Source organism: Porites lutea, chromosome 8 (genome assembly GCF_958299795.1).
Source record: "Porites lutea chromosome 8, jaPorLute2.1, whole genome shotgun sequence".
Classification (NCBI taxonomy): domain Eukaryota; kingdom Metazoa; phylum Cnidaria; class Anthozoa; order Scleractinia; family Poritidae; genus Porites; species Porites lutea.
Window position 1 is genome coordinate 23823062 of NC_133208.1, and position 15938 is coordinate 23838999.

At 37.8% G+C, this 15938-nt stretch overlaps 1 protein-coding gene across 1 annotated transcript in view; it reads right to left on the reverse strand.

Annotated features, from left to right (window-relative positions):
• LOC140945358 (uncharacterized) overlaps nt 1-15615 on the reverse strand; it is a 22996-nt gene extending 7381 nt beyond the window's left edge. The window contains exons 1-20 of the mRNA XM_073394392.1: nt 15552-15615; nt 14838-14960; nt 14006-14128; nt 12975-13097; nt 12201-12323; nt 10643-10768; nt 9903-10025; nt 9390-9515; nt 8790-8912; nt 8143-8265; nt 7026-7148; nt 6727-6849; nt 6157-6279; nt 5492-5614; nt 4904-5026; nt 4329-4451; nt 3409-3531; nt 2896-3018; nt 2367-2489; nt 1769-1891 (exon numbers count right to left, since the gene is read on the reverse strand). Of these exons, the coding sequence (XP_073250493.1) occupies nt 1769-1891; nt 2367-2489; nt 2896-3018; nt 3409-3531; nt 4329-4451; nt 4904-5026; nt 5492-5614; nt 6157-6279; nt 6727-6849; nt 7026-7148; nt 8143-8265; nt 8790-8912; nt 9390-9515; nt 9903-10025; nt 10643-10768; nt 12201-12323; nt 12975-13097; nt 14006-14128; nt 14838-14960; nt 15552-15615 (2407 nt within the window). The remainder of the gene's footprint in view (nt 1-1768; nt 1892-2366; nt 2490-2895; nt 3019-3408; nt 3532-4328; nt 4452-4903; nt 5027-5491; nt 5615-6156; nt 6280-6726; nt 6850-7025; nt 7149-8142; nt 8266-8789; nt 8913-9389; nt 9516-9902; nt 10026-10642; nt 10769-12200; nt 12324-12974; nt 13098-14005; nt 14129-14837; nt 14961-15551) is intronic.
• Nucleotides 15616-15938: the final 323 nt, after the last annotated feature.

A 15938-nucleotide genomic window follows, 5' to 3' on the forward strand; every position in this document is an offset into this window, starting at 1 on the left:
ATTATTTAACACACATAATGAATGCTTGGGGTTGTATGGAAATCTTACCTACACATTGTGGTGCAGGATCTGTAAAAGTTCATTATTACAGGTGTATGAGGAAAATATTAGGCTTGGTAAAACCACATAAAGCAAATAAACGCCACATGAGATTATCATACTGTAGTATTTATTTCAACATGAAAAAACACAAATAACCTTACACAGAAGCATTGCGACAGAGTTATACGCTTCGGGGTTATATGCTTCTGCCTTACACAAATAAAGCTTTTACAAGCAAAAATCGTTTTCAGAATTCAGTGATCTTTGTGGTGTTTTAGCCTCTCGAGTAAAAAATGAGATAGCTCGGTGTTTTGCCAATCTTTTTTAGAGTAAGAACCTTTCAGAATTCGCTAGGGTCCATTTTTTTGAAGGTAAGGAAGACTTCAAAGTATTCAAGAACGTTTTCCGATTAACTTTACTGAGCAGTATTTTTCGCTCGATGGAATGTTGACAATTACAAATTGAAAAGAAGAGGATGTTTCTGTGTAAACTCAACATTTCCTTCAAAGGCGAATTTTCCCCAGAAATCAAATTCAACTTGTGACAGAAAAAATTAAAAGCAAATCTTTACGAAATTTCGAGATTTCAATGTCAAGAAAACTACAGAGAAACGGCGCCTTACCTCGAGCAACCGGGCCACCATTGTCTGCACTTATTAAAGAACAACACAAATTTGCTGCACAAGAACCCTTTTTCCCTAACTTGGCGAGTCGACAGATGAAAACAAAGCTCTTCTTTTCTTCACAGGTTGGGAAGCAGAATTTAAAGTTCTGGCTATTCCATATAACCCATTATTAGGCCATTGTTTGCGAAAGGATTTTTAACTGCGATTTGATTTGCAATGTTTGAAAATTCTGTAAAGATCAAACTTTTGCACATACCGATTTTCACACATGAACTGATCCGTCAAAACCGTCAATCACATTGAACTTAAATGGTCTCCTTACTGATTTTTAATCTTGCTGAATAGTGGCTTTAGGAATATTAACCTCGCCGCGAATATTCCGCTTCTATTCACCTCGTGTTCAAGAATAATTGTTAATTGTCCCATGTGAAGTACGGTACAAAATATCAGTCAAAGCAGGGAAAGGTGTTTTCCACATGATTCCTGGTCATGTCCTTGAGAAAAATACTGGAAGCCTTTATACGTTTTTTCCTTCCTCTTTCAACAGAAAATACGTCCACACGGTCGCTTGTACGGTCGTCTTTGTAGGACCCGCGCATTTTGTGTAAAACGCAATGCTACTTGTCCTCTTTCCAGCTGTTCCAACAAAAACGATGGTCCACGCGGTCGCTTTAACTGTATTTCTACCGTTTCTTGTAAAGGATCCGTTTGTGTAGAAGTTTTAACTATTTTCTATGGTAGGTTCTTCGTTGAAGAAGGACAATTTATCAAGTACACACCCTCCACATTGTCCCTCCACTTTAGCAGCCATTTTTTTCATTTATTGACCCCGCCTCGCTTTGGCGCGCTGAATCTTCCGGAAGTCAACCAGTTTACCGGAAACTGTTTCCGCATGGTCCGCATAGTTCTAAAAATAACTTTTTTGGGATTAAGATATCCCAAAGGCGTGACTGGGAGTGTCCCTCTCTGTCCTATTATGGCTCTTGAAGACGAACAAACTTTCGAATTTCAACATCAGAAAAAGGACATTTGAAACCCGAGTAGCATTTCTCAATAACAACAAAATATGGTAAAAAGATAGCGTATTATCCAAGAATTTACCTGTGCATGAGGTGCCATTTCCAGTGTATTCAGGGTAACAAGTACAGTTATAGGACCCCACGGTGTTATTACAGTAAGCATTGACATCGCATGAATCGGTGCCGAGTGCACACTCATCCTCGTCTGAAATGTAAATTAAATCAGCTTAGAATGAATGAAAACCGAAGACTCGAGTTATTTGCTTAGCAAGAAACCTTTTCCCGATTAAGCGCCGCATTAGCTGTTATAATAAACTTGGATCTTCACTAAGATCTTCCCTTCCTCAATTTCTTTCTTTCTTATCCTTATTTTTTTTTCTTTTCTTTCTTTCCTTCCTTTTTTCTTTTTTCACTTCTTGTCTGGGTTAGGACCTCTCTAACTGCTGGGGAAGAGTTCTTATTAAACGTTTTTATAATCGGGTTTTTTCAGAAATATAGATTTTAACCCACTTTTTTTCTAAGGGTTGGGCGTTCAATTTGACAACTTTTTGTATCTTGAATGTCAGTATTCATAACAATGTGAGACGGTAGTCTAGTATTTTTTTTTTGAAAGTCTTCATACACAAATTGATATATATTATGCTGAGTCTAAATATTCAGGGGAAAAAAAAGATATTTACCTGTGCATGTTGTTCCATTTCCGGTGTATCCATGGTTACAAGTGCAGTTGTAAGAACCCACAGTGTTGTTACAATAAGCGTTGACATCACAGTTATCGCTGCTGTCTGAACACTCGTTGATGTCTATACGGAGATAAAAGCATGAGTTATACATTTGGGGAGAGGGAAGACATTGTCTTACTGTTTATAGTGTTAATCAGAAGACACCTTAAATACAGACCTTTGGGTGGGTGTGTCTTTTTTTGTGTGTGCAGTAAAGAGGACTTTTAATGACTTATATCACTTATGTCACTATAGTCCATCATTAATAAATAGTAAGCATTGAAAAGTACCCAAGTTTGAAAAACAAGAGATGCGTACTTTATTTAAAAGCTAAAATAATTATCTTGTTAAAAAAATTAAAAAATAATAAAAAAGGAAAATAAACGAAACATTACCAAAAACAAAGAACTGCTCTAAAATCATTTAAGAAGGGCAATGGCACCTTGTGTGAATGTCAAACTACGAAACTAAATAGTTGAATATTCACCAGTGCATGTTGTTCCATTTCCTGTGTAGCCAGAATAACAAGTACAGTTGTGAGACCCAATAGTGTTGTTACAATAGGCATTTGTATCACATGAATCTGCGCCTGTGTCACATTCGTCAAGGTCTAAAAGAAACAAACATTAGAGTTTCACCTTTGCATTAATCATTACTAAAACTTTGATTACTATAAGAGTATTGCTGTACAAGAGATAATATTTTTCTGCCAACTCCCTCAAATACAGTCAAATCACCTTACAAAAGAAACCAAGGGAACAGAACCATGCTCAGTTAAAAGTTGTTCTGTACAGAGGTGGGATTAAAGATGACTGTCTGTAACAGACAGGCAATCGTGAAGAGGACGACGGCTGGGGGTGGGGTAGGGTTTGACTTTATAATAACAAAAAGACAAATAAAACAACTGCAAAAAAATCCAATTGTTAAGTTTCTGCTAAAAGGTCTCTTTTTTAAAAAAAAAATGAAAGTGGCAATTAAGTTTGCATTAGCTTATGCTCACCAGTACATGACGTTCCGTTACCAGTGTATCCAGAATTACAGGTGCAATTAAACGATCCATCGGTATCAGTGCAAAATGCATCGGGATCGCAGTCATGGGCGTTTGTTGTACACTCGTTGATGTCTAGAGAAGATGACGCAAAATTATTTCACAGTGATGAAAGCATTTCAAATATTCATTATCAGTAATTGTATGATTGAATAACAGCACTGTCATGTATCGGATCTGAGTTTCTGAGGATGAGATCGGGTTATCATTGCAAAGAGAGCGACTAATAAATTTTAAAACTTGTACATGCGCTCAAATGCTTTTGAAAATGAAAGTATTAAATATAATTTTAGATTCGAAAACGTCGAAGCACGCCAAGGTAGTTACTTCAATTGGTGGAGATAGCTGACGTAACGAATACGTCATAATTCAATATAACCACAATTTTTTATCCACCATCTTGGATTTTCGGTTTATTTGAAAATTATCCAGAATGATTTCAAAAGCAGTGGTATGATGTTAACTCGCTGAGTGGCTGGTTGTCTTGGAAACGTAAAACATCATGAAGAAACACGTCACGCAATTCTTTTAGTTTATATGAGAAATTGGCAAGATGAATGTTTATGAAAACTTTTAGTTCATTTTGAAAACCGGGTCATTCGGCTCAGTGCTATGGCAGCAAGATGATCGTTGGAGCCTTAACTTTAATACCCTCAAAACTCAGAATCTGATACTAACTGAGTTCAGTATGCGAAGCGTCCATTGTGAAAGTAAAGGCAACTGGCCACTAAATGTCCATAAGACCGCTCCTAAGTGTTTGATTTTAGAGGGTAATTGCTCGCATGATTGGGCTTTTCGTTTAAGATGTTGACATGGATTAGCTGGTAGTAATACTGTCTATAGTGAAACTCACGTTTACTGCATATACTCACCATCGCAAAGTAAACCAGTTCCATTGTATCCAGAGTAACAAGTACAGTTATGAGACCCAATTGTATTGTTACAATAAGCATTGGCATCGCAAGAATGGGTGTTAGTTGCGCACTCGTCTAAGTCTGAAAGGAAACAAAGTTGTTGTTTCTGCATCGAATCAAGTGAAATACTGTATATTCGAGATTGTCAAGATAACATGAGACGATGAGTAAGGTAAACTTTAAACGGAAGCGATCGCATTGAAGATTCTCAGTCAATAAAGGTTAACACTTTGGCCACAGTTGTGCAATCCAATCATTGGGAATTTGAAGAATGTTGCAGTTTTATAGCACTGAAAAAAGGTGTTGATTGACTTGCCAAAATTTAAACGACATAACCTCACATACTGTATCCGTGCTTGAGTACTTTGAAGCAATGAGAAACTAGCAAGACTTAAAGACATCGTAAGGAACTGTACATGTTATAGAAAAGTAAACAACAAAGCTAAGAGAAAATGGATGGCTTAAAATCAGTGCCTCGAAAAAAACCTTTCGTTACCGCCTTATTCCACAGAATCGTTATCATTTTCATTTACCAGTGCACCATGTCCCATTTCCGGTATAACCTGGATTACAAGTGCAGTTGTGAGAACCCATGGTATTGTTGCAGTAAGCGTAAGGATCACAGTTATCATAGCCGGTTGAACACTCGTTGATATCTTAAAAAGAAGAAAAAACCGGCAGTAATCGTTAAAAATTGACGAATTGTTTTGTTAATTGAGGCTAACTATGGGCATGAGTCAGTGGAACGGCGATGTAGTTTGAAAACGTAAGTAATGAGCTTCTTGCCTCAAGTAAGAGAATTCAAGAGAGCCTTGGAATCTAGATTCAACGACGTGGAAACCGGATTCTAGGTACTGGATTCGATTCCCAATTCTAACCGTTAGCGGGAGGCCACACGCAAATACCTTCGCCCAGAGAAGAATACAACAACATGCAAATAAAGGAATTTATAACACGGTTTTGTTTGAAAATCAATTTTTAAACTATTGCGGCGCCCAGAAATGGTAGCAATGAAAAGCCTAGAACATTCGGCGAAAAACGAGGCTATGCCGTCAACATTTAAACATAATGCCAGCTAGACACCATTGAACAAAGGCAGCCCTTTTCGTGAAGAAACTCACCAGTGCAATTTTGTCCATCTCCAGAAAATCCAGAGTAACAAGTGCAGTTATGAGATCCGATGGTATTATTACAATAAGCATTGATATCGCACGAATCGGTATTATCTGCACATTCGTTAACATCTAATGAAAGAAACAAATGTAAAATATCTTAAATCGATTACATTGGGCCAGATGTAGAGGTCCATTTAATATTTATTTGATTATTTACTTATATATCAATTTATTTATCTATCTAGTATCTTTATTTATTCATCTATTATTTAGTTCGTTATTTATTCAAACCACAAAATAACTGAACCCGTTCATTTTATAGCACATAACACATTAGATGAAGTCTAAATGTGAAGAAAGCAAACTCGAGCTCACAGCGGACTTAACCCTTTTTGTTTTAACGAGCCTTCTAAAACTGTACAAGTACTATACCAGAAAAAACACGTGTCAGATCTCTTGAACGAGTGAATATAAAATCAATCTTGTCCCCAGGGTCCCCAGGGCGTTTCCCGGTAAAAGTCTGGGGACCAGGTTGGTGGGAAACTCAGAGTAACCCTCCCCTAGCTCAGTATGGTAACCTCGGGTCTGAGACAGTCTCCAAGAACTTTACAAAGGTAGGCCTTGCCGGCCCACTCTCTTATAACTATAAAAGAACAGAAGTTGATACTCACCAACACACGTTGTCCCATTTCCAGAGTATCCAGATACACAAGTGCAGTTAAATGACCCCACGGTATTGTTACAAAAAGCGTTAACATCACAATTATCAGTCTGGGCTATACACTCGTCAACATCTAAAATGAAATAAATAATAAAACACGGGCTGAATGATAAACTGTCTTCTGTACGGCTCTTTTTTTAGTATTTCATATTTTAAAACAAACTTAAGGTAAAAGGAAAGTGGATAAAGCAGAGAAAAAGCTGATCAGAACTGTTCAAGCTGTACTATACAGACAGACAGACAGAGGGAAGAACAAGTACGTAAACTAAAAGAGGGACAGGAGGTGGAACTTAAATAAAATCGTTAATATCTAAAGAAGAGAAACAGTTAAGGCAACAATATCTTTGAATTAGACAGAAACAGAAAATCAAAGATAACCTTTCACGTACTAGTTCGATTTAATTCCATCCGTGTGTGTAAACATTTTATGTAATTTGACAAATAAGTCATGTAACAGTAGGCGATAAAGAAGTGAGTCAGCTGTAAAATTCAATTGACAGTAAACATGGTCCTCGCTCACCTGAACACGTTTGCCCATCTCCAGTATAACCAGAGTTGCAGGTACAGTTGTGTGATCCTATGGTATTATCACAATAGGCATTTGCATCACAAGAGTGGCTGCCGGTTGTACACTCGTCAATATCTAGAAAAGAGAGACGGAGACACCATTACTTGATGAAGAGCAGGAGTGAGAAATCGAATCGAAACCTCGGAATCTTTATAACAAAGTGCTACCGTTTGACTATAGTGAAACAAAATATAAACAAATAAGTTAAACTAAAAACGAGGAATGAAATCTTTAATCATTTTCTTAATTACCAGAGCAGTTTCTTCCATTTCCAGTGTATCCAGCGTGACAAGTACAGTTGTGCGATCCAAGAGTGTTGTTGCAATAGGCATTGACATGGCACGAATGGGTCATGGTCGCACACTCGTCAATATCTAAACAATATTTATAAGCAATTAAATGTGAATGCAGAGTGATAAAGTAATACGCCTTTAGTAGGCCATTAGGCCATACTGGCGTCATTTTAAAACTAATACGACCAGAATCTTCCATGGTTTTGGTTTCTTGTACATATTAGGGCTTTTGTTATTTAAAACTTCCTGGGATATACAAAATTTATATAAGAAAGAAAAAGAACAACAAGAGGGCGGGAATCGGAGTGCAAATTGATGATTACAAGACAGTTCTTTTATTTAAAAAATCTAGAAATAATACGCCTTTAGTAGGCCATTAGGCCATACTGGCGTCATTTTAAAACTAATACGACCAGAATCTTCCATGGTTTTGGTTTCTTGTATATATTAGGGCTTTTGTTATTTAAAACTTCCTGGGATATACAAAATTTATATAAGAAAGAAAAAAGAAAAGGATTCCAGTCGTAGTAGTAAAATGATGACATCGCGCAAATGGCATCGCGTCGCAGTTGCTGCTAATTGATATGAATTAAGAAAGCATCCTAACAACAAGAGGGCGGGAATCGGAGTGCAAATTGATGATGACAAGAAAGTTCTTTTATTTAAAAAATCTTCGCTGACTTCCTATGAGGAATACACACCTGACCCTCATCAAGACAGATATGTCTAGATAGATATGTATGTTTATCTGTGTTTTTCCTTTTGGCTTTGCAATTGCTCCCGCAAAGTTTTATGTCCTTGTGACGTTTGTTTAGGCAGGACAAAATTAAGCTCTAATCACTAGTGACGAAAGTGATAAATGAGCTTTTAATAAGTGTTTTACAACTTTATAAGAATTTCCCCTCTTGTAGTTTTAGTTGTCGTTGCTTATTTTTCGTTTTGTTAACTGCTTCTTGTTTTTTTTTAATGTGCTGGCAAAAAGCCAGAGCATTGTATCGGTTGAATTTAATTTTGTCTATTTATAGTTGATTTGTAATAGAATATCAGATCTACCAATAGAAAATATCATTTTTACCGCTGCATGATGTTCCATTTCCAGAGTATCCCTCGGTGCAGGTGCAGTTAAACGATCCCACAGTGTTGTTACAGAAAGCATTGGAATCACAATTATGATACCCCGTTGTACACTCGTTGACGTCTGAAACGGAGGTAAAAAGATATGCATTACATATTAGCATGCATTTTAACTGAATGATTGCTGCGTATTTAGCCTTCCATTTCAATAGCTGAACTAAGCATCCGATTTAAGTGGCCAGAATCAAAGGTTTGTGGATAAAGCTGACCGTCAAACAGTTTGTCGAAACTTCATGATCAGTATTTGACACCAACTTTCCTATTCAGTTATCGAATCAATCAGATTTGTTATTTCGCCCACAATTAAAAAAAATGCCGTTCGATTTAGAGCGTGAAAATAAAGACAATTCGCGCGTGTTTCATTTTTTATGAATTTGACACGATGGTCAGACCTATGTGACTCGTGATGTTCAATTTGGTGAAAGTTGGGACCGCGGGCTATAAAAATTTTCAAGGCTTCACACAACCAAGACTCATGCTCACACTTTCCGTGCTCAGTAACGTATTGCTGAAAATTGGGCATATGTATATTCTATTTCATTTGGCCAATGCAAAAATATTACGATGAGCACGTTTGTTTTCATTAACCTTCACATGTTGTTCCATTTCCGGTGTATCCCGGATTACAAGTGCAGTTGTGGGACCCAACGGTATTGTTACAGTAAGCGTTGACGTCACAGTTATCGGTGTTGGTTGCACACTCGTTAATGTCTACAAAGAAAAAGAAAGGAGCGAAATTAATGACTAAATCACTGTAGAACTTGAGTTAAGGCCAGTTTTTTTGGCATCCTCTACTTTATAAGCCTCACCAAACGGTTTTAAGGCTGTTTTTACTACTGTTTAATTATTATTCTTCCACAAGTTTCTTGGAGGAGTGATAAAGGTAAGGCTCCAAAGTTAGCTCTAAAGTTTGAACAAGACAAATTCGAATTTTTTAACGTCTTCTCTCAGTTCTCTTACATCTTTCTCGCCCGTTTAACCACCTAGCCTGGTCACAGATTAATTTAAACTGTCTTTTAACCTGCCTATCAAGGTATGGCTTTACTGAAGAGATTTGGCGCCGCAAGAATCAACTTTCCTTGCAGATAAAAGAACTCTCTAAGAGATCATAAACCACTCAGCACACCAAAACTATTACCGACAAAATAAATAAGCTAACGCTCAAAATATAAATTAAAAGACATTTACCAGTACACGATGTTTCATTTCCAGAGAAACCAGGACTGCAAGTGCAATAATAAGATCCAGCGGTATTATTACAAACAGCATTGGCATGGTTACACGTATGGGCGTTAGTTGCACATTCATCGACATCTAGAAAAATAAGTTCAAAGAATAAAAACGTGCTTTATTTCGCATGAATTTTTATAACATTCTTAGGACTACTGGCTTATTAAACTGGCTAAACTATGGAGCGGGGGATACGCATATAAAACAGTCAGACTCTCATTTAGCCTTCCATGCAGACGTTCTTAGGGGTACGTCACACGTTAAAAACGTCTGCGTGGGAGGCTAACTCTCATTAAACCTCTTAATCATCATCATAGTTTTTAATTCTAATTGGAGACTAGCAGCCATAGTTCCACTTCTGCCTTGTTTTGAGAGGGTTCGCTTCGTGATTTATCCACGTTTGAAGTCTGTTTCTAGCCAGAGGAGATTGTAACTTAACTATGTTCTAGAAGATGAGGCTGTAATATTTACCAGTGCAGTTTTGTCCATCGCCATTGTATCCAGAATAACAAGTACAGTCATGAGATCCAACGGTATTATTACAGAATGCATTGGCATGACATGAATGAGCGTTAGTTGCGCATTCGTCAACATCTGAATAAAGAAAATATTCAAATATACATTAAAGGGTTTATCGAATAACGCTTTTATTTCCTGGAGAAAAAGCAAAACCACAGGGACAGAAATAAACACAGTTGGTAAAGATAGAATTCGTCCAAAATTTCTGTCTGTATACAGACCACGATAGTTCTACCCCAAAATCATTTTTTTCATCACTATTTATCCCACGCAAATCACTCACTAAGGATAAATTCTTGTTTTAAAGATCGATGTTCTATTGCTCTGCATATTCTGCTAAGGATAAACATACGCACTGAGCCAAACGTAACGAAGAAAACAAAGAGTATTAGTTCATGATAAGCTCAAGTAGCTTCGTATCTTGCATTCCCCTCAATCACAGTGTTATCAAAAGTCAAACTAACGTGTGAAAAATCCTCACCTATTATGCTCTTAGCCTGGTTTCTAATACTTCTTCACAGGCGCGCGCACACTTTTTTTATGGGTATTGGAAGGTCATTTAAGGGACTAGCAAGAGCCGAGACGTAATATAAGTGGGAAACTTTTGATCTGTCATGTGCTTACGCAATGAAAATTCTTGTCTACGGGGAAGCGCGAGAAAATTTTTCGTTCTTTTTCAGCTTAATATTTACCAAAGCACACTGTTTCATTTCCAGAATATCCAGAACTGCAGCCGCAGTAATAAGAGCCAGCGGTGTTGTTACAAACGGCGTTGGAATGGGTACAGGTATGAAGATTTGATGTACACTCGTCTACATCTAAAAGGAGAAGGAAAAAAAATTGCCCACATGTGCTTTAGATGACTTATAAAAACGTGCACTCCACAAATTAAAGTATAGATACTGGCAATGTTTTTTCCAGATATAAAAACGTATACTCCACAAATTAAAGTATACGTACTGACGGTGTTTTTTTCCAGATATAAAAACGTATACTCAATAAATTAAAGTATACGTATTGATAGTGTCAACACTTAAATGGAAGTAAAAACAACAACAAAAAGGATACAAAAACAATCAAACAAAGAGGCGAAACAAAAAGAGGAGAGTGTGTGATAAAAAACATTGATAAGAACATGGTATTAAAAACTGCTTATAGTCAGTCAAATGAAATTAAAAGCCGCACAAGACTAACTTTACTTCCTTTGGTTATACCAGTATATATGTACTGGTTTATTTTATCGGCAAAAGATTTATATTGCTTGAATAGATGTTTTCTCTATTCGTGCAGTGAAAATGAATTAGCATTAGCCTAACCATTCTCCTACTGTTTGCAGTTATTGCAAGAGATTATATACCGTAGAAGCTAAACGCAGTGCCATTTCATTCTAAACATCGGTGGCAGAGGACACACTATTAATGCAATGAAGATTTGTTTATACAGAAAAAACCAACGTTTTGTCAAAGCATAATGGCCGTTTTCACAGCAGAGAAAGATAAAACGTCAAAGCGGATTTAATCAGTCTGGTATATTTTCCATCTTAATGTGAGTTCCAAATTGGCCTTGCCACGTCATATTCACATAAGACAGATGTGTCAGGTCTCGAAGCTCTGGCGCGGTTCCCAAACCATTGAAATGGCGGCAAACGCTTACTTGATGTTAAGAAAAGGAAACTTGGAAGTTCTTGTTTACTACTTTATTGAAAAGCTTTAAAATTTAGCACTATGGAAACGCTTCAGAGCCGACCCTTGAGGGGTCGTGCATCCAGTAGTATGTAGCTGGGGTTAACCCTCAGAAATCGAAAATGAATGGAAAATGAGAGAAACCTTTTTAGTGGGATGATGATTAGGGTTTTGCTTTTCTGTGTGTGATTTTTCCACTTTCGACCCCTTATTCCTCTTTCATGTTCCGATTCCTGGCACTTTGGGTGTCATGTAACACACCCTTTCTCGTTCTAGGCAAGTCAGGTAACAACTGGGATCAGTTCATCCGTCTGATGTGAATTCAAGACGAATTATCCGTTTAAAAAGACGGATAAACAGACGGATGAAATCAGACGAATTATCCGTCCAAATTGAACATCGTCCCGTTTTCACTTCTAGATGGATAATCCGTAGACCTGTAGTGTTAAAACGGCTAATGTCATTTTATATATCGATACCAAATGTCTTTGTTGTCTCGCCACATAGTTGTTCATTCGACTCGTTGCCACCTAATCCGCTTTTAAGAGCCAATAAAGGCAATACTAACCATTGCAATATGTTCCCGTTCCGTTGTATCCAGGATTACAGGTGCAATTGAATGATCCGATGGTATTATTACAAAAAGCATTGGCATCACATGAATGGGTATTGGTCGCACACTCGTCAACATCTATAGGGAGAAATATGGGTAAATGATAATGACAGATTGACAAATCAAGAATAGCGGGCAAACAGAGATATTATAAGTCCTTTCCGCATTTAATCCATAGATGCAAAAGAGGAAGGGGGTATGGATTCCAACTAGTGATGGTCATTTGTCCTTGTTTTGTTTGTTTGTTTGTCTTTTTGTTTCATCTTAATACTGAAACAGTTTTGTATAACACGGCAAGGACCATGATGGGTTTTGATGTATGGATGTGGTGAATAGCACTTAGTCCGCTTGCTTTTCTGTATAATCAGTATGCTCGCTAAGCCAGCCAAAGTCTACGCTCCCTGCAGCATCTTTCTCTAAACTGGTCAATTCAGCTCCAGCATTCAATGCTGGTTTTTAATCCATCCTATAGTCGCCTTGTAATTAGTCAAAATTAAGTTTCAAAATTGTCTTTTCATTTTGGTGCCTAAGCTTATGTACGTTTTTCTGAGTGATTTTGCTGCTATAGTTCTTGCATTCCTCATTGGGCATGGAGGAGCTTAACCCAGCACATATGTGGCATGGGCTTCAAGTTTTTGGCGGGATTTGTTACTCGCAAAGCATAGGACCTAGTGTTTTTGTTTAGGCTGCAAAACTGTAGGACGAGGAAACATAAGGCGAATATCTTACCGATGCAGTTCTGTCCATTTCCGGTATATCCAGACATGCATGCGCAGTAATGTGATCCAATGGTATTTTGACATGTTGCATTGGCGTAACATGAATGTGTGTTGCTGGTACATTCGTTTATATCTGAAAAAAAGAAAGCAAAAGTATTTAAGAGTGAATGAAACCGTAAACTCTATGCGTTCACGGTTTGAGCCGGGGAATAACCTGCAGAAGCGGGTGCATGTATGAGGACCGCATTGTTGAGTATCGCGTTGATCCCATCTCTGGGCAAGATCTCCTGACTTTTGTAGACACTGATAAACCGTCGAAAAAACGCTGAAAAGATGTACAGCATAGACGTTTTTGAGAAAAACAAGGCACTAATTTCAATTAATACATATCTAATTGTCTTTCCATTTTGGTTATATTGGTACACTTTTTGGAATCCTCGTGAATTCTTTTTCATTTTTTTTTTTCTTGTTCATTCGAGAAAGATCTGAACTTCATGGAGAGCGCAATAAAATCTACAAACCAAAATAACAGTAAGTGTACATAAGTTCTTGTTGTTCCGGCATATTTTTGACTGGTGAAATACTATAATGTATTCCAAATACATTCGCAAATGCATTTTGGTGAACTCGGCTTCTCCGTCGAAACTCTGGCAAAAAGATCGAGCACTGATCTAGGGGTGACTTTCGTAATGCATGGGATTTTATGTCAATTCTGAGGTGAAGTCATTTCTTGATGCCTTAACCCATACAAAAAGTGTTCCTTTAGAGTTATAAAAAAAGATATCAAACCAGCTTCATCAGGGAGCACTATAACCGAAAAATTTTTGAGCGTGAAGACTTGAAAAAGTTGGCCCAATTTTTTTAGGTTTCAGTCCATGTTTATCCTTGCCATCATTAGCAATAGACGTTAGGAAACAGATTCGGTGCCTAAACTCTTCAAACAAACCTGGACCAAATGATGCGAAGACGGATTTTAGCTTTCCAAAACTAGCAAATTGCATAACATAGCCCTTAAAAATCACAGCCCAGAAATGTCATTACCACTGCAAGTTTGACCATCTCCTGAAAATCCAGGAGAGCAGTTGCACGTAAAAGATCCCAAGTTATTTGTACATGACGCATTTAAATCACACCGATGAATGTTGGATGTACACTCGTCGATATCTTGAATAAAGAAAAGGAGAGGCAAATGAGGAGAGTATTTAAACTAACAGAGTAATACTACTGCTTTAAACTTTTTTTCGTGCGTGGAGTGGAACTGGGATCCGGATTCCAATCGTTGGTGGGATTGAGGGATTCCTTGAGCTGTATTCCGGATTCCAAACGCCACGATCATCACAACCGGGGGGGGGGGGGGTAGGGGGTACTTCCTTATAAGAGGCTAATGGGCATGTGCCGCTGGATGGGGTCGCATTTTCACGACTGGATTGACTCTCATGGAGTGGCATTTTCAATAGAGTTACTAGAATGGGGTCGCACATTTTCTGATTCTTGGGATAAGACAGTTCTTCATATTTACGGTTAGCAAACGTACCAGAATGTTTGTATTGTAAGTGACAAAGTAAAGTGTTCTTCATTCAATATAAGGCCTGTAGATCCACAAATAGACAGTGACTAAATTGGGATCGCGAAAATTACACATTTGCCCAAAAGTGACTAAGAGGGGGTCTATAATTGGCCACAGAATGGACTATAATGGGGTATGGGCTCCGAGAGGCCAGTGGCACAAACCCCCGGGTCATGACGATTTCAGATTCCAAAAGAGAAATTTCCCGGATTCCGGATTCGACAAGAAAACATGTACCGGAATGCGGATCCCTTTACATCGGGGCAAAGCAATGCATGGAAGTTCATGAGTCATGCTGTTACTTACCACTACACCAAGTCCCATTTCCGTAGAATCCATCCTTACAGACGCATAAATAAAACGCTTCGGTGTTGTAACATGACGCATTGACATGACATGTGTGGTCGTTATTAGCACATTCGTCAATGCCTAGCATGGAAAGAAAAACGAATATTTGAGAGAGTGAAAAGGCGGTTCTTACTTGGTGTTACTAAAGCAAGAATTCATGCTAGTAGTTGCAAATGTCTATACTGAATATAACCATAAAACCACGAAACCGTGTAACGACTGTAACTACGAAAGCATGATGAATCCACATCTACTAATTAGCACTAATTATCATAAACTCGTGCTCCGTAACACCAAGTTGTAACCGAAAAGGCTAAATTCCTTTAAAGTGCCTGTCAATTTTTCCTTTTGTCAATTGAAAGAACACTTTTAATACCTCAACTTACAGTGGTGCACTGGTTTTGTTTGAACCCAGACTGGACACCTTATTCCGGCACTGCACTATATATTTGGTTTTTTTCTTTATATGCAGATATTTTCCCTCTAGAGCCACAACCCTATGCGATACCTTCATGATAAAAACACTGGATTTCCGGCATCTGATTATCCTAAGGGAGACTGGCATATACAATCTCTATTAATTTGATACCCACACGAGATCCCCACCGACTTTCATGTATATGATTGAGTACTCTCCCCTGGGGAGCCCCTCTTAATCCACTCGTAACTTACACGGTTTGGGTAAATTGTTGGCACAATTCAAGCCTGATAAAATAGTTTCAGGACTGGCCTTCATCATATACACATAAAATAAGATCCATTTTGATATCCAGAAATGGTAAGAAAAATAAAAGAAAGAAAGAAAAAGAAAAGAAAAGCGACAGTGCTTGCGAAAGCCGTTGGACAACTAGCCTCCTAGGGAGACGTTCTTAGGGGTTCGTCACGTCTGCGTGGGAGGCTATTGGACAGCGGACTTCTATATTTTTTATTGTTTTAACTTTTCATTTTCTTCCATTTTACTTTTGGACTTTTAGAATGAGTTTAGGGTAAAAAATTTTCGCCATTGAGTCCCGCAAAAGGTTAATTTACCTTCAACCTTGTCATGAGTGTTAGCTGTTG